This window comes from Copidosoma floridanum, unplaced genomic scaffold, assembly GCF_036245765.1.
Source record: "Copidosoma floridanum isolate Cflo_tuat_1 unplaced genomic scaffold, Cflo_Japanese_pri ptg000012l, whole genome shotgun sequence".
NCBI lineage: Eukaryota > Metazoa > Arthropoda > Insecta > Hymenoptera > Encyrtidae > Copidosoma > Copidosoma floridanum.
In genome coordinates this window covers 15,844-36,643 of record NW_028321889.1, presented here as the reverse complement: position 1 = coordinate 36,643, position 20,800 = coordinate 15,844, and the positions used below count along the sequence as shown (strand labels likewise).

General features: G+C 34.3%; 3 protein-coding genes and 1 long non-coding RNA gene across 10 annotated transcripts; 1 reads left to right on the top strand and 3 right to left on the bottom strand.

Annotated features, from left to right (window-relative positions):
• Positions 1 to 1,273: 1,273 nt before the first annotated feature.
• LOC149375053 (uncharacterized) lies at positions 1,274 to 1,717 on the bottom strand. Its single transcript, XR_016292908.1, has 2 exons — positions 1,555 to 1,717; positions 1,274 to 1,409 (listed from the first exon to the last, which is right to left on the bottom strand). It is a non-coding gene; the product is annotated as an uncharacterized LOC149375053 (long non-coding RNA).
• Positions 1,446 to 9,869, top strand: LOC106646590 (uncharacterized). 7 transcript variants are annotated; one of them, XM_089590289.1, is made up of 6 exons: positions 1,446 to 1,848; positions 4,420 to 4,591; positions 5,196 to 5,256; positions 5,959 to 6,738; positions 6,842 to 6,916; positions 7,205 to 9,869. In XM_089590289.1, exons 2-6 carry the CDS (start codon positions 4,449 to 4,451, stop codon positions 7,640 to 7,642), a joined length of 1,497 nt encoding a protein of 498 aa, XP_089446415.1. In that variant the 5' UTR covers positions 1,446 to 1,848; positions 4,420 to 4,448; the 3' UTR covers positions 7,643 to 9,869. The 7 variants fall into 7 exon arrangements, with proteins under 7 accessions (XP_089446415.1, XP_014218134.2, XP_014218132.2 ...); XM_014362648.2 differs by having other exon boundaries at positions 4,385 to 4,591; XM_014362646.2 differs by having other exon boundaries at positions 4,308 to 4,591.
• Positions 9,870 to 12,815: 2,946 nt separating this feature from the next.
• Positions 12,816 to 15,804, bottom strand: LOC149375052 (uncharacterized). The gene is made up of 2 exons (XM_089590338.1): positions 15,701 to 15,804; positions 12,816 to 14,689 (listed from the first exon to the last, which is right to left on the bottom strand). Exon 2 carries the CDS (start codon positions 14,574 to 14,576, stop codon positions 13,011 to 13,013), a length of 1,566 nt encoding a protein of 521 aa, XP_089446464.1. The 5' UTR covers positions 14,577 to 14,689; positions 15,701 to 15,804; the 3' UTR covers positions 12,816 to 13,010.
• Positions 15,805 to 18,816: 3,012 nt separating this feature from the next.
• LOC106646488 (anionic trypsin-2-like) lies at positions 18,817 to 20,399 on the bottom strand. Its single transcript, XM_089590436.1, has 6 exons — positions 20,342 to 20,399; positions 19,838 to 19,914; positions 19,658 to 19,749; positions 19,452 to 19,581; positions 19,246 to 19,359; positions 18,817 to 19,146 (listed from the first exon to the last, which is right to left on the bottom strand). Exons 1-6 carry the CDS (start codon positions 20,397 to 20,399, stop codon positions 18,817 to 18,819), a joined length of 801 nt encoding a protein of 266 aa, XP_089446562.1.
• Between the last annotated feature and the right edge of the window lie 401 nt (positions 20,400 to 20,800).

Sequence of the window (20,800 nt, the reverse complement as noted above, 5' to 3'; positions counted from 1 at the left end):
TGAATGCTCTGATTGAGAATTTTAGGAGCCACTTTTGGCCAAAAAATAAAGACCGCTAGATGGCGCTAATCCAAATAACTATTGCTATTTACAGCAAAGTCACTTTGATAATTACAAACCAGCCGCAACTAATCTTACAAATAGATAATAAAAAGTTGACGTAGTTTGTGGTATTTGCGGCAAGTTTACAATCTATTTTCTACTTAAAAGTCGAGCTCTAAAAATAGAGATATTCATATGGTTTAATAAAATCGACCGTATGGCATTACTTAGTAGTAATTTCTTTAATTACTACACATAACTTTACGTACATCTTACACCGTGCTCTCTTTACCAGAATGATAAAATCAGAGGCTGTAAAGTTACGTAATATTAAGATTTCATCGCTGTTGACTGTCGTCTGCTATTTTAACTGGCCAGATTACGGAACAGAGCGCCAGTTAATTCAAGGTAGTTGACTTACTGACCTGATGGTAGCGTAGAGCGCAACCTTAAATTACTTGCTGGTGACGATTGCGGAAAACACCCTTGGACTCACTCACTTAATGCACATTGACGATGATGCACTCACGCACTATTGGACAGTATATACCTATATTATACAGGACTTAATGTATTGTTCTCTGTCACAAAAACAGTAAGTGAATTTGTCATCCGTCACACTGTCACAGACGCAGCCACAGGCCACACTGCCACAGTGTAGACAAACATACTTACAGAAGTTACAGACTGACACAGACGGCTACTTTCCAATTTCCAATTTTTCTAAAAATATAATGGGTTTTAGATTAGATTGCCCGATACTTATCACAATGCCCATGATAATAGAATCTCTAAGAGTTTGATTGGCTTTCCAGAGCAAAACAATTGTACCTATGGACATGATTGGGAAAAAATTGTGATGGTATTCAACGTCATTTCAATGAAGATTGAAAAATACTTAGACGGGAACATATTAATTATATAATGTTAACATTTTTCGCATAAAATTCAGCAATATTTCAGATATTTCTAAATAAAATATTTCAATACGAAAAGAAGCAAATGTTTCGAAATCCTTAAAATCCAAATGTACAAGTACAAACAATCAATGAAATCGGCGGTTATATGATACAATAAGCATTCAGAAATTAAAATTCATCAAGGATCTTTCTCCACGAGGAAAAAAAAGGACAGGAGCAAGTAAATATACACAATAATATCCTCCGAAATGTTAAAAGTTTATAAAACTTGTCGAAAAAAGCCTAAATTCGGCTGATATGCAAGCCTAGAAAAAAACATGTAATTCAAATTTCCCTCCAGAATGCTCGACTGCTCTCGCGCAGACCGTCCGCGCAGTTGAGGATCTTTTTATCACGTGACCATCCGAGAGCCAATCGTAGCTGCAACCGGCAAGGCACCGCCCTAACCTTAATAAAAAAATTAAAAGTTTTAAAAACACGATATATACGAGGACGACGAGAAGTGTGCATACTGTGCAGCTAAGCAGCATGGCTGCGTAGACGAAATAAAAAAAAAAAAACAACTATTGGTGCGGCGATAGTGCATGCTTACCTGCAAAAAAACCAAGTCAAGAAGCCAAACAGAAGTACAGAAGAGTATCGAGAGATGATTGATGAACGAGTGCGTGTTGTAAATAAATCGATCGAACAGTGATAACTTGGTACACAAGCGAAGAGAGAGTAGTTCTGTGGTTGCTTGCAAGGTCATCGCTGTTTAAATTAGTGCAGCATCGGTGCACGTAGGACGTGCAGTTTTGTGCTTATTTTTTTACAGTGATACAACTGTGTAATCTACAGCTGTAACGATTTAAGTGTAGGCATTCGTGATTTTGTGGAATCAATTAACGTAAGTAAAGTAGGACGCATGACCAACTTGATTTTTCTCCTCCATAGCCTTGTTTCTCTTCCACGCCTGTAACGACTAACGACTATACTTATGTGTTGTTTGTGCTACTTACATTGTACATACCTACAAGTATTTAACTGTGTTATCTTTCTTTCCTCTTATAAGTTATAAGTAATGTGCTTAAACTATTTTACTTCAATAAAAGAGGAGAAGGAGATAAGAAAAGGGAAAAAAAGACCGGGAACGCAATAGGTATATATCTATACATTTGTACTTTCTACCGTACCGACCTCCAGTGCACGCTACACTGCACAGACGCACAATATCATGTACACGTATACCTATACATTTAGTTAGTTATTTAGTCTTACAGCTTTTAGCTAAAGCCGTGTCTGCTACAGTTACTTAATTTACCGCCACAACCGTGTATACCCTACTTACAACCAACGACAACAAATTCCCAAAGGTCTCGTGCAAGAAGTAACGGAACGTGGTTAGGAATTTGTGTATAAAAAACGGGAGGCGGAAAACCCGACTTGCCAGTCGAAGATTGGAGAAAAAGAAGAAGAAAGGAGGAGAAAATATCGAGGAGGGTGTGTACATGGTGCCGTCGTTTCTCGTCGTCGTCGCCATTCTCTTCGTCTGTCGTCCTCCTCCTCGTATATGTGGGCCTATATAACTTGGGTGCGTTGGTATAGCTATGCAGCAATTTTGCACATTTTATTTTTTATTTTTTTTGGAGACCAAGACAAAATTTTCACTCCTATCGGCTCAATGGCACATTCCTATTTAGTGCCATTACATATGTGTGTATATGTATTGGATGTAAGACTTTTTTTTTAAAGGGAACACATGCAGTAGATGCGATGGTCTTGTTATGGCTTTTTTTCCTTTTAATTATTGCTTCCAATGCCGTTGCCATCGTCGCCAATTGCGAGTACTTGCAGGGCCTGTACTGCTATGGATAAACTAGCTTTTTCCATTTAATCGATGTTATTTGCCAAAAAAAATAAAGAAAAAAGCGCGTTTCAAGTTGTTAAATAAAATTCGTATTTTAAATCTTCATCCACACTGCATGTGTAACATGTAACGTGATATTTATATCTTATCTCCCGGAAAAATCATTGCTCAAACACATACTTCCTCTAATATAAAGTGGAAATACGATACCAGAATACTACGATAGATACCCATACCACAACTAAACTGAGCTCAGACCATTGCATACATATAGGTATACGTACATTACATGAAAAGTGACCCTCTCCGACGGGGTCTTCCACCACTCGATGCTCGATCTCTCCGCTTACTTATATCTATATATATATAACTCTGCAGTACACCGGCAAAAAAAGGAGCAGACAGCAGTGTCGTGCCGTATATACCTACCTATTTTTTTTTATGTATACATGCTTCTATATATGTATTTAAATGCACATGTACACGTACAGCATACTTGCATACCTTATTTACACTTACAAATGTCAAGTATACACAGAACAAACACGACGGGAGTAGAAAAACATATATTCTACATTATTATAATGTAGGTATGTTGTGCGCGTTGGCAGTCGGCGTCCTTCGAGCCTGCACTTCTGTCTCCGCGAGCTCTAACTGCGTTGGTGTCAATATATTATTTTGTACTGACCAATAATAATAAAAACACAGGCAGATTTGCAAGTTTCACACAACAGTTGTTTTGTAAACAGTAGACAGTCTATGCAAAACGTCAGAGCCATGTAAATTGTAACAATAATCGAGCATGATTCACCAGGGATAAACAAACAGCTTTGACCAATCAGGAGTCTGCCTTGGCCCTTTGTCGGCTGGGTGATTCTTGCTGATTATTCACAATCAAAAAGTTAACTGTCTAATAAAGCTCCTAAAAAGTAGGTAATACGATGTAGTACATGCACAGTGTAGAATTTTAAGAGTTCCTTTTGGTATCAAGTATCGCGTGGAAATGGTTTGTGTTTGCCCTGTGTATAATCTTCTTCTCTCCTTTTCCCTGTCTTTTCCTTAATTTCTCTCTCACACTTGGTGCTTATGCTTTAAATTTTGCTGCTGCTAAGAATGTACACCATTACAAGCTGTTGCTGATAAAACTCCCTTTTCTTTCTTTGGTATACTTGATGTGACTCGATTGAGCCAAGCTATGTAACGGCGCTTTTTAATTGTACTTAAGTAATCCATACATCCCTTTTTTCTTGTGATTTGTTAATAATAAGCTCCTACAGGTATGGGTTGATAATTATAAGCCTCTCTTTCTGTTGCTGCGACATTATTTATGTTATTTGGTGCTATACTGACTGTTGTGGCTTCCAAATTATCTAATTTAGAAATTTTAGCAAAATGATTACCTGTTTCTCCTTATCCTTGCTATTTTTTCTGAAACTATCACCAATTTTTTTTTTTTTTCAAGTCTCACTCAAGGGTGTTTCTTTTTGTTCTTTTTTTAGAGCGATAAAAACACCGGAGACTTGCTTTCATACTTTAAAGCTCCTAAGAACTGCGAAGCCATAACTGTGTTTTAAAGAAAGCTCAAAAAAAATTTTAATACATAACACACAGCTTGAATATCATACGCCTGTTGTAACATCATGGGTAAACCTACAAAGAATGATGCGGGCTCTGGGGGCGATGAGAGAAATGTTGAACGGAAACAGAGAGCAGGCAGCAATCCGTCGAAAGCTTCTTCTTCGAATACAGTCAAGTCGAGACTGGGCGATAACGAGACTTCCAGGTTTGTCAAATTATTAAGTCAAAAAGCAGAGTCCCGTGACAATATCATCGAAACGCCATACATGTGAATTTTCAATTTTTACGTTTTCACTCGTCTACAATTGCCTTGTTACATTCGTCATTTGTGTTCCATGGACTTTCATTAGTTTTGTGAATCACATTCTTTAAATCATTAAACTTTATGTGTTTGGAAATTGGCATTTATAACTAATTTTTATTGCTTTCAAACGATATTATGTAATTCTAAATGATTATTAAGTAAATAATCAAAATGCCTTTCTTAATATTAAGCAAAAACTTTCATTTGTACATAAACTTATTCACTCAACGTATCATAGACTTTTTCAAAGTGACTTATAAACAAATACAGAAAAATTTTCGTAGAACTGATGTTAAGCACGAATAAGTATACTTTGATACTTGAAAAAAAAGTGACACTAAGGAGCAAATACATTAACGTTTCAATTTTCTTTTGTCTAACATAATATGAGCAATCAATTGCCTCTCATCACCTCCAGTCATTGTTGCTCGCCATACTTCGTATTGTACTTTATCTGATCTTGACTATTTCAAGCTAATCATTTTTAAATCTACTTGTATTTTAGATTGAAAACTGGAGTGAGACAAAGTGCCAGACAGTCGATTGTAGGAAAGGCTGGTCTAAAAGTAAGTGATTTTTCTGTTTTTATAAAAAATTTTATTTAACAATTCTAAGCTCACACTTGACTATTTATTATTGATTATTAATTATTACGTAACCTGAAAAACTCGCTCTTGTAATCGCAACTAGTGAGGTTTCATTCATACATTTTTAAAATTATTTACAATGTATCATTTATAAATTTTGACATGAATTTTCCGAACCCAACACGTGTTTATTTAATCAAATGATACTTCCTCCAAGCAACGATGCCTTCTGCCCATGTGGGTGTTTGTTTTCATTGTATACATGAGAGTAGTTACATAATTAAATCTGTCTTCCTAGCTTCTATGACATTCAAACTTTAAATATAAACTGTACACAACACCATAATAATGTAAACCTGTAAGTGAACTGGAGGAAGTTGAAATTTTTATTTTGTACTCCAAAGAAAAAAAATGTATATGCTTATTTATTACTCACAAATACTTTGATCGTTATCATTCATGTCTAATGTTTAAAGTCAATTTAATTTATACACGTAGATACAAATGGCTTTTTTTTATTCGTTTAAAGTTGACTTTCGAACCACCAAGTCGTTTGAACCTGACGTTTTGGATAATGAAATAATCGTGCTTCCAATTAGGAAATCCGTTTACTCGTATAATCACAATGAAAATCAAGTAAACCAATTCTTTTTTTCGATCTAACTGAATTATAAATTGCAGTTCCCTACCAACGTGACGATTCACACTCCTCTAAAAACACCGTCTGCAGGGTTGGGCCAGCCGACCAACCGTGTCGGTAGTGTGACCAAGCCCACAATATCGAGTACCAACAAAGAAGTGAAAAAAGCCAGCGAGTTGGGAATCAAGCCAAAGAGTCTGGCAGGCAAAATGAAACAGGAAAGCGAGAGCTCGGAGCCCAAACCCAAGGCCAATGTCCTGGACGAATTCCCCAGTCCGGCTGAAATCATCAAACACCAAGCCAAGGAGTCCTCCGATCATACCGCAGAGCAGCAGCCAGCCGACCAGCAAAATGGACTGAACGGTGGTAAAGCTGCAGTCGACGAAAATGGCACCGAGAACGGCAGTAGCCAAGAAAACGGCAAGTCGAGCGAGCAGAACGGCCAAGACGCCCCGAGCGAGCGTGACGAAGAGATTAAGCTACAGCTGGAGGCGGAGGATCAGGGTAGTAGTGACAGTAAACCGGATGACGATGTTCCCAAGGAGCCCTTGGAAACGGGTAAGGATGAAGATTCGCAGAATGACGTCAAAACATCGAGCGATGGAACGGCGGATGACTTGCAGACCGACACGGAAAGTTACTCGGTTGACGTGGTCGAGTCTACGACGTCCGAACCCTCCGAAGCTACAGAATCAACTGCTGCACCGTCCGAGGTCGGCAAAGACGATGATGTGCAGAACGCAAACGACGAAAATGCAATGTTGGAAGCTTCGAGACAAAAGTGCTCGGTCCAGCTGATGGATTGCATGAGAGATCCCCAGGTAATTGGAAATTCCATCTCAATGATTACGTTCATAACAAATATATGTGCCAAGAGGTTGTCGTACTAATTCCTTGTTTATTTTTACATTGAATGGCATTTAGTGTGCAGATTTAATGAAAGAGCAAAGCGTTCCACTTGAAAGACGTATTAACACCAGATCCAAATCCAAATCAAAAGTATGGAGGTTTTTCCCGTTTTTTTTTTTTTTTTAATTTTCTGTTTCAATAAAACTTCCTTGTGTATTTCGCTTCTGTATGTATCTGCGGATATTTAGAAGTCGACTGCATGTTACGATATGTGTTCACAAACTGTTGTAGGAATGATTTGTTAACTTTGTACAGCTGTGACTACGTTATTGTTTCTACGATGTTTACTTTGCATCTCTTTTAATTGATGAATTGATAAAACGATTTACCAAGGGACAAGTGGTAACAATGTAAAAACTTGATGAAATGATGTTTCAGGCTAAAGAGGTAAGCGTCGCTTACCAGAGTGAACCAGAGAATCCTCCAATATCGACAAACGGTCGAGAATACATAAGACCAAGAGCAAGACCCTCGATCAGGCGTAATTTTTCGTACAACTCGACAAACAGCTCGCTGTTTCTCAATAGGGTGACCGAGGAGGGTGGTCCATCCTGTCGCATTATTTCGGACAACTATCGAAAGCTGCTGACGGAATCAGCCGCTACCAGCACCAATGGCGCCTCTCTCAGCTCCAAGATAAGGGAGGCGAACATGAAGCGCAAAGCTAACGAAGCCAATCCGGTGGAAGAAAAAAAAGCAAAGTTGGTTGGTGGCGACAGCCTTCTGCAACAAAAGACACAGCTTTCAGCTACCAGTAGGACGATAAAACCCGTTCTTAATGAACCACCTCTTAAAAAGTGGTGTACCATCATGTAAGGGGGGAAAAAAAATCAAGATAAAGAAAATTATTGTTTTAAACGTCACGCAATTTTTGTAGGGTAGGCGATGTATCGAGTGTGCATATGCGAGTCTTTGAGTTTCCAAGTGGATACTAGAGTTTAGTTTTCATTGACACTTGTATTATGTTTATCATTATTACCTTTTTTTTTATCGTGCAAGAATCGTTTTACATATTAATATATGTTAATGATTATGGTGTAGACACCTATATTTATTAGTATTCACACGTTCGAGTACATATTTGTACTTTTAGTGTTAAGGTTGGACTCCAAACATTACTTAATACAAGGATTATGAAAATTCAAACTGATAGTTTATGCCTGTGGATTTGTTAGAATAAAAATTATACATAAATAGAGTTATAGATACCAATTAAGTAAAGATTTTTTCATTTATGTCATCATTATTAATATTTCATTTATGATTGAATTTCAATTAATTAGCTCTTAATTATAAAATTGTTAAGATTACAGCCATAGTGAATATCAAGTTTATTACATTTAGACCATCTTGGAATAAAGTCACTTTAGACTCTAAAGAAGGAATTTTTATTATTGATGGTACTAGTTGAAAAATTATCTGTATACTTAACGCGGCAAACGTATTTTTCATCAAAAATTATTCGTCGATATCTACAAAATTTATTTTGCGTATTCTTTAGATTTTGCAGTGACTTTTATATCAAATTGAGTAGATGAAAATCATGATCCATCACATTTTATCTCAACATTGAACCAACAAGGATGTATCGCTTAGCCTACAATACTCACCAGTACATATCTAGAATTACTAACACCTTAATCAATTTTGTTTGACGAGCTTTAAGCAGTCGAGTCAAGAAATACCTAATTCGACAATTTTTTATATGATATAAATAAGAGTCGCGCGATTTAAAGTGGACAAAGCGTATGTTCCATACAATTTCCTATGAATCTAGAGATTGTAATATTTTTCAAGCAAATCAAGTATTTTGCAGAGAAAAGACAGCATCTGACAAATCCATGTAGGACAATTTTTTCCTTACACGGTTTCCGTTTATCAACGTTTGTAATTTTTACATCGAAAATTAAAATGAAAAAAATACCAATTAATTTAGGCAAGATCATTTTTAAAATGTCATCGTATCACATACTTTAAGTTTGTCATTAATAGCATCCTGGTAATGCTTTTTCTTACGAAAATTTGTGTAACTAAACATTTTCTTTATCATGTATTATTAAAAATTGTACAAAAAATGTCAAACAAAATTAGTTCAGACTACAAGTTGAAAAGAAATACTAAATGAAACATTAGGCGATGTGAAAAATATATTTCTAGAAAAAAAAAAAATTACTTGTCGACTTTGCATTTACTTAATTTGTTTTGTAATGTAAGTTATTGTTATGGACATTTTATTTGAAACCTGTTTTGCATGGTTTTTTTTTTTTTTTAATCACAACTAACAAATATTATTATGCATATAATATAGACGTTTCTTATAGCCAAAAGGTATATATGTACATTTACTGTGAAAGAAATAAAAGACTGTATGGGCACCAATGATGTATAAATCTGGTGTTTCTCAAAGTATAACGAATAACTGTTCTCATCATTGAATCGGGATACATTCTTTTCATAGTAATTATTTCTTTACGTTTTTTCTGTGCATAAGTTTTAATTATATTCATTGTAAATTTATACTGCATTGTAAGACTACCACGTGATTTAAACACCCTAAAGGAATTTTAAAAAAAATGTATTACACCTGTGGTGTATTTCCAGGTGTATACTTGTCACGTATTCACAACAAATTCATCAAAATACTATGTGCCAGAAAAAATCGTTGATAAATAATTAACTTCTAAGCCATTTACCCATAGATCATGTAGTATACTGCGTTAGGTAATTGTATCAACACAATACGAGACTTTTTGATTATGACTATTAATGTATATGTACAGAAGGATAAACTGCCGAGAGATTAAAGATTTGCCAAAGTAACGCGCAATTAGTGAAGATACAATTAGTGATGAGATGCCAGGTATTTTTTCTATTTATAAATACAAAAATAAAATAGCAGTCCATCCAATAGTTTCGAGCTTAAAAGCGATGGACAGTCAATTCGACGTAATTTTTTACTGATCCGATGAACTACAAAATGTTAGGCGGAGAATGTTAAGACATATGTGTATTGTACATACGAAATAAGAAAATTTATAATAAATTCACAGACATAAAAAAAAAGTTTTCCAAGTATTTTTTATCGACCATTTGTGCCTAACGTTTTCGTTAAAACAAAAAAAGTACTGTCCCTAGATCAAGCATCCACGTTGAATGTGTAATCAACTACATGTGTAAATACATAATCAAAGTTTAAGATTAACCCGAGTAATTTACATCCAACTAGGCATATTAAGTATAGAGTAGATGTAGATTTTTTCAAAACAATATTTTTTTGTATCACTTTTTTCTAAGAAGTTGTGTGAATAATTTTTTTTTTTTTTTTTTTTTTCTTATCACAAATTCTACAGCAAAATGTTGCGTGCAAAAGTTGTGGAACTTGAAAAATGTATGTTTTACCGTATAGTTAAATTGTAATATTAATAATGCAACAAAAAAAAAAAAAAAATCGGAAAACAGCGAAACTCACATTTTTTTGCCTACACAGAAGGAAGAAATTGATACACAGTAATTACAACAAAGTATTAAACTAACACCAGTTTTCAACTCAAAGTTAAACTTTCGTCGGATTTCTGTAAAGACAAGCTAAGCTGAAAAGCCGTCGCTTCTAATTACCGTTCTTTAGAATAAGTTTCCTCCCTCTAGCACATTAGCACCACATCTGCGCTTACGCACCAGCTCGACTTGGTATAAGTTTGTATACACACATACGACACGAGGGACAAAGCTTGGGCTTGAAAGCTCATTCCCGAGAAATTCTCTCTCATTTCTCTTTGGCTGCAGCGTTCCTCGTAGTGTAAGTACAACATGCACTAAGGTAAAAGGTAAGTTGGCAAGTATTTATACAACTTGCATAACTTGACACAACGCGAGGAAAGTAATCGCAAATTTGGGGCTGAATTACTCATCCTTTGGAAACAAAATGTTTTTTCCCCAGAAATATTCATTACTTTTTCTGCATTTTTTTACATTATTTAATCACAAGATATTTTTACGCAACAAATGTTTATTACAAAGTATTTCTAATGTCTTACAATTTTATTATACTTATGTCTTTTTTTTTTTAAGAGAATATTGAAAAAAAACATTCTTTTTTAACAAATTCAAAATTGTAATAAGCAATTGAAATGCTTAAGTCGATTATTTCAATAATAATGGCCCCATGCACCCTCGTATCAAGTTTTAAGTTTTTCATCATTTTTGTGCTGTTAATTTTGTGTGAGAAAAACGGTTAAGTAAAATTAAGTAAAACACATCTCCAATAAAGTTAATGAAAATTATTATTATTACAGAAGTGAGGAAATATTCAAGTGGTGTCGGTAGGTTTCATCAGAATTAAACAACTCTCTACAATGAAGAAGCATAATTTTGTTTATTCATAATAAGTTGAAAACAGTTTTGAACGTGTATAATATGTCAATCTAAGAAAATAATACTACTACAACTTGCTGTTGTATTGGGGAAATCTTTACATGTTTATTTTTTTATTTTTTACTTACAATGAAACGAAATGGATACCCTAATACAGTTATATAAAAGTACATGAGTTACAAAATTATACATATAAATTAAAAATAAGGCTAGTTACATTGTTACTAGTTAAGTAAAATAAATTATAATTATTAAATAATCGATAATGACTCGGGATTTATGGTTTTTAATACATAAATTTGTTTCAAAGGAGTTACACAAGCATTGCAAAGATAAGGTAGGAAAAACAAACCATATAAAATATTTTTAAAATACCAACATTGCATTATGTGCAGTAACAGCCCTAAAATGTTTTTTTCTGATTTAAAAGTTTTGAGAATCTCTCAGAGATCTGATCTTTAATGATGTGTACAGTCTTAAGCTATTTTGAATACTTATACTGCGATCTTAGAAAATAATAGCATCATAACTTCCTATTTCATCAAAAAAGTTTCTACGTGTTTGATTATACGAACAATAAATTTCAACCCTTACATCTGTTGGAATCTTTGATAACAAGGGTACACAACACGCTGTTTAAGCAGATTTAAATGATAAGCAAACAAAGAGCCATTAAAATAATACGCCCTGCGTTTATTTAAATTAAATGAAAATACAACTATTTTAATCCATTACTGTGAAAAAAAAAATTTTTTTTGTTTGCATCCGATCAAAATTACGTTTTTTCTAATCACGTAGATTGTAAAGGAGTACACAAACGTTTTAAAGATAAGATAGAAAAATCTCTATATAATATAAAAAAGTATGTTGAAGTGTGACGAGTGTATTACAGACGGTTAAACTACCGTAAAGTATTTGCGAAAGAGAGAAATTTTAGTTTTATTTCAAAAATTATTAGGAGATCTGATCTTAGCTCGTGTAAAGTTATAGTTCATTTTAAAGACTTCACTGTAATTTTAGAAAATAATAGCATCGTAACTTCCTGTTTTATCAGGAAAGTCTCTGTGCGTTCAATCATACAAAGTAAAAAAAAATTGTGTACGCCTATACTTTCGTCAATAATAAAATAATGATAAAAAACTCATTGTTAGAACAGATAAAAATCCTAAAAACGATAGCTAAACACAAGTATCATTGAAATAATACGTCCAGCGATTCTATTAAAACAAATGACTATGAAACTATTTTAATCTGCTACTTTACTCTTAAAAAAAAATAGAACAGTTTTCATCTGATTGAGTTTACGCATTTTCTAATGAAATAAATTATTGCAAAGGAATTCACAAACATTGTAAAAATAAGATAGAAAAATCCATGTATAATATTTTAAAATATGTAAAAAGGGTTACAGTATATGGTAAAAATACCATGAAGTAGTTTAGAAAATGAAAAAGAGTCTTTATGAGATATCTGATCTTAAATCATGTACGGCTGTAAGCTATTTTGAATACTTACATTGCAATCTTAGGTAGTAATAGCATCTTGCTGTTTCATCAGGAAAATTTCTACGTTTTTCATAATACTAGGTATAAAAAATAGCTTATATCTATGTCAATCTTGTAAAATAACACGCTGCTTTAGCAGATAAAAATTCAAAAAAGTGTTACTAAAGTAATACACTCCACGTTTGTTTAAAATCAGTGAAACTGTTTTAATCACCTACGGTACGGTGAAAAAAACACTTACCCGTCCGATTGAGCTTACATTTATTTTTCTAATGAAATTAGTGATTCTCAAATCAAACGGATACCAGTCACACCCAAGGCTGCCAGAATGTTGTTGGTAACGATGATACATTTATGTCTAAGTCACATAAATCATCGGGTATTGAACTAAAATCATCAGTTGCATCTTTATAAAAGTCTATACTATTAAATGCAACATTCGAAAAACAAAGCGCTTTGTCTTTCTCGGAATTATCAAGGTGCACATCATTATTGGCGAGTAAGCACGTGTGCTCATCCATATGATCTTTTTGAAGGAAAATTTCATTGCAACTGCATATGTAGAAATCCTTGGAGTCATTGTTACAAACATGACTTTCCAATAGGCATTTTTCATCAAAATACGTGTCACACACGTTACAATAATGTTTGCTCTGATGGCCGATATGTGTTAAAATATGGTTTTCCAATGTAGTCTCGGTAGTAAAAGATTCATCACAATATTGGCATGTAAAAGATAGTACGTCGACATGTGCACGAGAATGAGTTATTAAGTGTCTTTTTAGAGAAAAAGCTTCACCGCAAATTTTACATTTGAACGGATTTTTGTCTTCATTAGTATGAGTACTGGTGCAAGTGTGTTCTTTCAGATCTAATTGGTCAAAGAAAGATATTTTGCAGATTGTACATTTGAAAGATCGTTTCCATGAATGCGATTGAATGTGACATAAAAAGGTTTCTTCGAGAGCAAAAGATTTGTGACAGGTTTCACACTGATATGGCTTCTCTCCGGTGTGTTTGCGAGCGTGATTACTGAGATGTTGTTTTTGGGTGAAACGTTTTTCGCAGACTTCACATTGAAATGGCTTTTCGCCAATGTGCATTGCACTAATGTGGTTAACAAGAGTCTTTTTATCAATAAATGTCTTACCACAATCGTGACAATCGAAGGATCGTTTACTGGTGTGTATGAGGACATGTTTGTTTCGAGAAGTCTTTCGAACAAAGGATTTTCCACAGATTTCACATTCAAATTTCTTGTTGTCGGAGTGAACGCGGATGTGATTGTCGAGATGGCGTTTTTTATAAAAAGATTTTTCGCAGAGTTCGCATTGGTATGGTTGTCTGCCGTTATGTTCGAAGCGAATATGATCAATACGAGCATTTTGATTGGTAAAAGACTCACCACAAGTGTGGCATCCAAAGGGTTGTTGGTCAGCATGTTTTTGAATGTGATTTTTCAGTAAAAATTTAAGAGCAAAAGATTTCCCACAAATTTTACACTGGTATGATTTTTCACCCGTGTGAACGAGCATGTGGTTCCTGAGGTGTTGCTTTACGTTAAAAATTTTGTTACAATATAAACATTTGTGGGTTCGCCTGTCGGTACGCGTGCAAGTGTGCGTGTTCAATTTGCTTGGATCAGAAAAAGTTCTGCCGCATTGTCTACAGTGCAACAGTTTGCCGATATGTTTGAAGTAGTGCTTTTTCAAAGTATCTTTTTGACGGAAAGCTTTGTCACAAAATTCACATTTAAAGAGTTTTTCACCGGTATGCGTGCGGGTATGCCGGTCCAAGTGACTTTTAAAATTGAATGATTTCCCACAATAGCCGCATAAAAAGGGTAATTTGTCAGTCTGACTTTTAGGCATCATTTTAGGTGTTGCTTTTAAACTTTTGACGAACTTAGGCTGGTAATCCTACCTGCAGTGCTGTTACAAAAATTTTGGTGGATACAAAGAATACGAAGCAGTTGTTGATCTAGAGCCTAAAAATAAAAAATTAAGCTTAATAAAAAGTTAAAATCGTGACTAACAAAACGCAACAAAATAAAATTTCATTGAAGATTTCACTATAAGGTACAATTTTGTCATGCAAAATGTAACAAACTGATGATAGAAGTAGCACATCATCTTTTTTTCCTTAACAAATCGATTTCCTATTCAGGCTTTTCTTTTGAATTGTGTACTATTTCATAAACTTTGTGGGAAATGGTTATAACATGAAAATTTGATACTTTATCACAATTAGCTTTCATTTGGCATCGTACAAGCCAAAACCAAAGTCATTGGTAAAACAGCGAAGACAACATGTGATTTTTCCTTAATTGAAATGGACAGCATAATTAAATCGAATTTGTATTAAAATGATATACAGAAACCTTTTTAATACAGTTGCCTCGAGCTGGTCAATGGAGGAAGGCAAGAGATCAACAGTGTTTATCCAGGGAGAGGGGAGGTTTATCCAGTGTACATCCAAGGAAGATTTTGTTAATGAATTAAAAACACAAGCTTAAATTAAGTAGGCTCTATGTAGCCTATTTTAAGAAAGCACTGAAACTTATTTCCCATGAACCATGATATTTTAAATTAACATGGAAAAATATTACTTATATGTTACGTGAAATAACACTAATAAATAGCTGCTTGCAACCAGTCAAAATGTCGAATTCTGCAGCTAGAGGATTACACTGTTCTTGAACTCAGCGTATCTTCATTAAGTTACAGAATTGTATTTGATACATTCAAATTTGTTAAAATGAGTTTTAAACGTCATCGCGTCATACTCAATTGTTAATAGAGCATTATTTTGTAAAAAGGGGATAAGAATATCACACAAAGTGTAAAAAACTAGTGAACACAGATCAATTGCTCAAGACTAAAAAAAATAAGGAAATCTGAGGAAATTTAAGCGTGTACACGAAGCGTATCTCATAATATCTAGAAAGCATAAAAAAAAGCTCCTGCATGCCCTTCACACCGTGTATACTTATAATTACCTCTAGATGAAAGATGTTTCACATGTATATCAAGACAGGAACTTGTAGTTATCGTTATCTACTTGTTGCGTGGACTTCTTTGCTCCATGAGGCGATAAACTGTGATGAACTGAAAAACTTTGAATGAACAATTTTTACTGGCCTTTGTAGGTAAACATACTTGTAGTAATTTCCCTAATACAAAAGGGTGCTGTGTACTTACTCCTCGCAATAACAACTTTCTATGCATAGAGAAATGAATGCTTTGTTTTTATTGGGTGTGGACGCAGGTCACAAAGGTCGTGGCGGCCGAGTTTTAAGAAATGTTTACACTCACTGTCCTTGAATGCAAGTCTCGAGTCTCGATCGTCACTAAAGGGGTTCGCTTCAATTGTCCAACTATAACTATATGTGTAGCTACTTTTTTTTGTACATATATTTTATATCGCAGACATCACTTTCCGAGAAAGTCACTATCTCAAACAATGAGAAGAGTTGACACACGGACCTCAAAGGCTCAGATTTTTATTCATGGACCAGGCAGTTCCGGCTATAACCGGGGGAGAAGACGACGCAGCCGCTATAAGGGCGCGGTCACGTGAAGCCGGGGGTACAGATAAGGCAAAAAATTAATACCTGCCGCTAATCTCTAAATAGCTAAGGATTGTTATAGTTCGTGAAGATCCATAGTATTTTTGCGATGTATAGTCTAGCTATGACAAGTTATGCATCGGTATTCAGTAAATAAAAATTGCCAAACGCAACATATTTATACCTGCCGCCACTAAATCTAATGGATTTAAAATATAAATTTGTAACAGGCGTATTACTAGCGGCAAAATTAAGACTTATCTACTATCTGAAAATCGACTTTTAAGTAAATATACCTCCTATAAAAAAAACAATATATACTTGCCGCCACATCGCCAAACGGGTTTTCAACATAATTTATAGTTGGATACTTAGTGGCGGCAATTTTAAAAATGAATAAGGGGGTATTTAAGTCAACTTCATCCGCATTAGAGTATATACCTATAAACACGTTATATACATATATATGTATAATATATATGGAGTAAATAAAACAAATTTTAAATTAATTGGTGGAAAAAAGAGGTATGTAATAAAATCCAAACATCAACATAATAAATAAATTTAATACAATATAGAAATATAAATACATAAAATGTCGTACGAAATGGGCGTTACATTATCAAAAAGGAAAAAAAAAAAGTACAAAGTTACTAAAAAAACCAAGTAATTTTATAAAATTCATAAAATTTTATGAGTATCAGATCTAAATCAATAAAAAAATTTACTGGAGACGATTAGGACAAACAGTAAGCTGTTTATTTCAGCTCATTCGACAAAGGAAGGAAATGTTATATTTACTGTCCTAAAGTCCATCGAATGTCATTATAAAAATTACTGTTTTAAGTATTCCGATTCAAATCGATTGACTCCAATGCCACTTTTAACTATATTAAAATCATTCGTATGTATATCATTTTTTAGCCAAAGTCTGATTCAGGTCAAACGACAAGACGTCAGCCTCCTAATCCATCAAAGATCCCGGCTTTTGAATCCCCGTCAACATAAATTTCTTTAACAATTTCTGATTAATTCCTATAGATTTAAACCAAATTTTAAACAATTCATATCGATAGAGAATCGAATAATTAATCCACGTAACCAATAAAAAATTGTTTTCGTTGCTATTATCAATTTTTCTCGCACTTGATCCAATCGACGTAAATCGGCATCCGCTTGATCAATCAATTCCAACTGGATGTTGTGGCACTAAGACTTACCATTGGAACCGATTAAAATCTTTTGAATCGACCCCTTATATAGCAGTGCCTGCACCCACGAGGGATGAACCTTCTTATGCTCGCACTTTATTGAAAATGACGTAAGAAAATTAATATTAACACTCGCTCGATCGTATATATCCTTCGAACGAAACTGATGCTTCTTAGGTGTACGACCACTTGTATTTATATGGATTCGCTGCGATTATCCTCAAGTAGTAAGTATTAAAGTGACAAGAGGGGAGTGAAGTCGAAAATATGGTAGCTGTATTTCATTCCATCCGAAGAAGAAAAATAAGCATCTAAAGCATTTTATTCGTGATGGGGTCGAACAAACATTCACAAGACTACGATTAAAATTACCTTGTGCACATCATAGACGCAAACAAATTGTAACTATGATTTTTATTTGAGGCTTTTGCACAGCTGAATGAAAGCTGCATATAAGCTGATCAGATATAACAATATTGTGAAGCAACGAAATTTTCATTGGTAATTATATAAACCGCAGTAAAATTACTGTGTAGGGGAGTTTGCTTACTCAGGGTTAAAAGAAAACTTGGTCAGTCTCACAAAAATTCGACCAAAACAGCTTATAGCTTTTAATCGTTGGTTGAGAAAAATTCTTGATGCCAATGGGTTCTCGAAACAGATCTACTAAATACACGTGCTAATAGTGCATCTATTATTTTTTACAGAAAGGTAATTCTCTAGCGACACCTCTGCACAAACATCGTATCAAATTTGAACTGATATCAGTAATACACAAAATTTTTTTTACAACTAATCAAGATTTTTTTCAAAGTAAAGTATCTTACATCTGATTAAATTATATTTTTTTTATCAACAAGAAAATTTGTTAAGTATAGGTATCATTTAGATGAAATCATTATACCAGAAAATTCAATAATCACATTCTTTTATTCAATTCTTAATACAAAAGTAGTACAACAAACGTATAGTACAAGATGACATAAAATATTTACAAAAGCGTTGTATGGTATGACAAGAGCAGTTTTTTTTCTTTTTCATTACACTGTTGTCGTGATTTTTAGACTAAAAGATTAAACTGTTTCTATGTTTTCATGAATATTAACAGAATCACAAATTTATCACGTTGAATGATAAAAACGATAATTACTCTACAATGATGATTTAGTAGTAATTTTTTTTTTTTGTTACATTACTAGTAGTCTGTTGACCTAACAGGTGCCTTTCTCCGCCTCTGGTATATAATCGTTCACTTCGAATTCACACCGGTACTCCCACGATTTCTCGTTATTTTAGCCATCACTGCCTTGTTCATCAATAACTGGTATACGCATATCATATGACAAGGTTAGTCACTGCTCTTATCCATGGAATGTAGTTACGAACTTTAACGTAAACACCGGGATAATACGCCAGTTTATAGTTAACGAAGCCCACCGTTCCACAAGCCTTGCCAAAAGAAACGATGCCAACGAGATATAAAAAGCCGTTGTATACAACAACAGCAGGACCACCGGAATCACCTCCACAAGCATCATTTGGGCGCGCCAGGTATCCAGCGCAGAACATGTTATCAGTTATCTTTGGAAAGTAGAGCCGGCAGTTCTTGTGACTGATTATGGGAACAATTACTTCTTTCAAATACTCATCTCCCGCTACTCCAGGCTGATAACGAAATACAGTCGATTGTCAATACAATTTTGTTTGAATAATAGTTTTTTTAGCGCAAAATCATCGTAAATATGTTTGTGCACTGATACTCACAGCGACTTCCCCGTATCCAGAAACAGTTATATCATCTCCAGCTTTCGGATCCTTGACAGCTATCAAAATTGTCTTCACATTACCATTCACATTGGGTTTAATGGGACGGGATAACTTGAAACATTGTAAATAATCATTATTACGTAGAAAATAAAAATTTTAACAATAACTGATGCACGGATTACATGGTGAATAACGTGGCTTACCTTCAACAAACTGATATCATTATCGAAAGTTATTTTATCGTAATTTTCGTGTACGATAATAGATTGAACATCATAACGATAACCGGTTTCCTTCGTTGAGGAGCCAATCATCACCCACATATTATTTTTACTAAAAGAAACGAAGTTAATGATATTGTTATTCTACGTAGACATTAAACAATATAAGTTATCAATAATATAGTTACCACTCATCAAAGCAATGGGCAGCAGATACGAGCCAGTATTTATCTATTATCGAAGCACCACAGATCAGCTTTCCATTGCAAATGATTTGAGCCTAAATTTTTAAGTTGTAAATGTGTTAGCGGAGGTATGAGTTGCCGGAAAAATAACAAAAATGCGGTTAAACAAAAGTAATTTCTCACTTGATATGGTACTTCTCGAATATCTGCATAAGTCCCTCCTTTAATTCGGGACACTTTCAATGAAGATTTTGTTTCATCTGAAAAAAAAAATGAACAAATAAATAAACAATAATCAGTGAATAACAATTTTGTAATTTTTCTTCGTTTACTTTAGATTTAACAAACTCAAGTCATGGAAATTGTCATGTTTTTATATGTCTATACAGTTCTATATATCGTACAATAAAAGAGGGTTGTTAAGTATGAAAAAGAGACCATTCGATGTAAAAATTTGTTAGAAAATAACTCCTATATAATTCAAACTAAGAGAACCCAACAATTTAAAGAGATGTGAACAAAAAAGAGCCTACGTAAAAATTCTTTAAAATCTTAATTTTTCCAGTTTTGTCCACCTCAAGTACAAGAGTTGGTATTGAAACCACGGGGTCAAAAACTTTGATGGTCCATTGACTAACTATGGTATCTTCCAGTTGTTTGGAATGATAGTAATAAAATAAGACTTACTGTGCGTCGGGGCACTGTGGGAACCAGCAACGAGGAGAAGAAAAACCCAACGCATCATTGCGGAACTTTTGTCGGTAGCTAAATTGAATGACTCCAAGGAACGTTTGGAACTGGAACTGTTCACTTTCGATCACCGACTAGTTTTGGTAAAGCACTGGTACCAAGGCTGTCGATGTCAAATGCAGATTGAGGTGACTTTGCACTCCGTACCCCTATTTAACGGAGAAACCCCCACAAGAAAGAACCCCACTGATGGGGACGATTCGCTGGAACTCCAAGTGACGTATAACCGTTGCTTCTCGATGAATCATAGCTTTTCACTTTTGGAAAAGCTAATTGCGTTTGAATGGGGGTAAATTGGGAGTAGCTTATCTATTTTCATGAGGAATAAGTAGAAAATGCATCACGTTGTTTTATGTGTGCATAGGTAAATGTGTTCAAATGCATTTGTCCGAGTAA

Coding starts and splice junctions, on each gene's coding strand:
- LOC106646590 (XM_089590289.1), top strand. CDS start 4,449: ATGGGTAAACCTACAAAGAATGATGCGGGCTCTGGGGGCGATGAGAGA. Junction 4,592..5,195: donor GGCGATAACGAGACTTCCAG/GTTTGTCAAATT, acceptor CTTGTATTTTAG/ATTGAAAACTGGAGTGAGAC. Junction 6,917..7,204: donor GATCCAAATCCAAATCAAAA/GTATGGAGGTTT, acceptor ATGATGTTTCAG/GCTAAAGAGGTAAGCGTCGC.
- LOC149375052 (XM_089590338.1), bottom strand. CDS start 14,576: ATGATGCCTAAAAGTCAGACTGACAAATTACCCTTTTTATGCGGCTAT.
- LOC106646488 (XM_089590436.1), bottom strand. CDS start 20,399: ATGATGCGTTGGGTTTTTCTTCTCCTCGTTGCTGGTTCCCACAGTGCC. Junction 19,915..20,341: donor CCACAGTGCCCCGACGCACA/GTAAGTCTTATT, acceptor TTTTTTTTTCAG/ATGAAACAAAATCTTCATTG. Junction 19,582..19,657: donor GCCCATTGCTTTGATGAGTG/GTAACTATATTA, acceptor CGTTTCTTTTAG/TAAAAATAATATGTGGGTGA.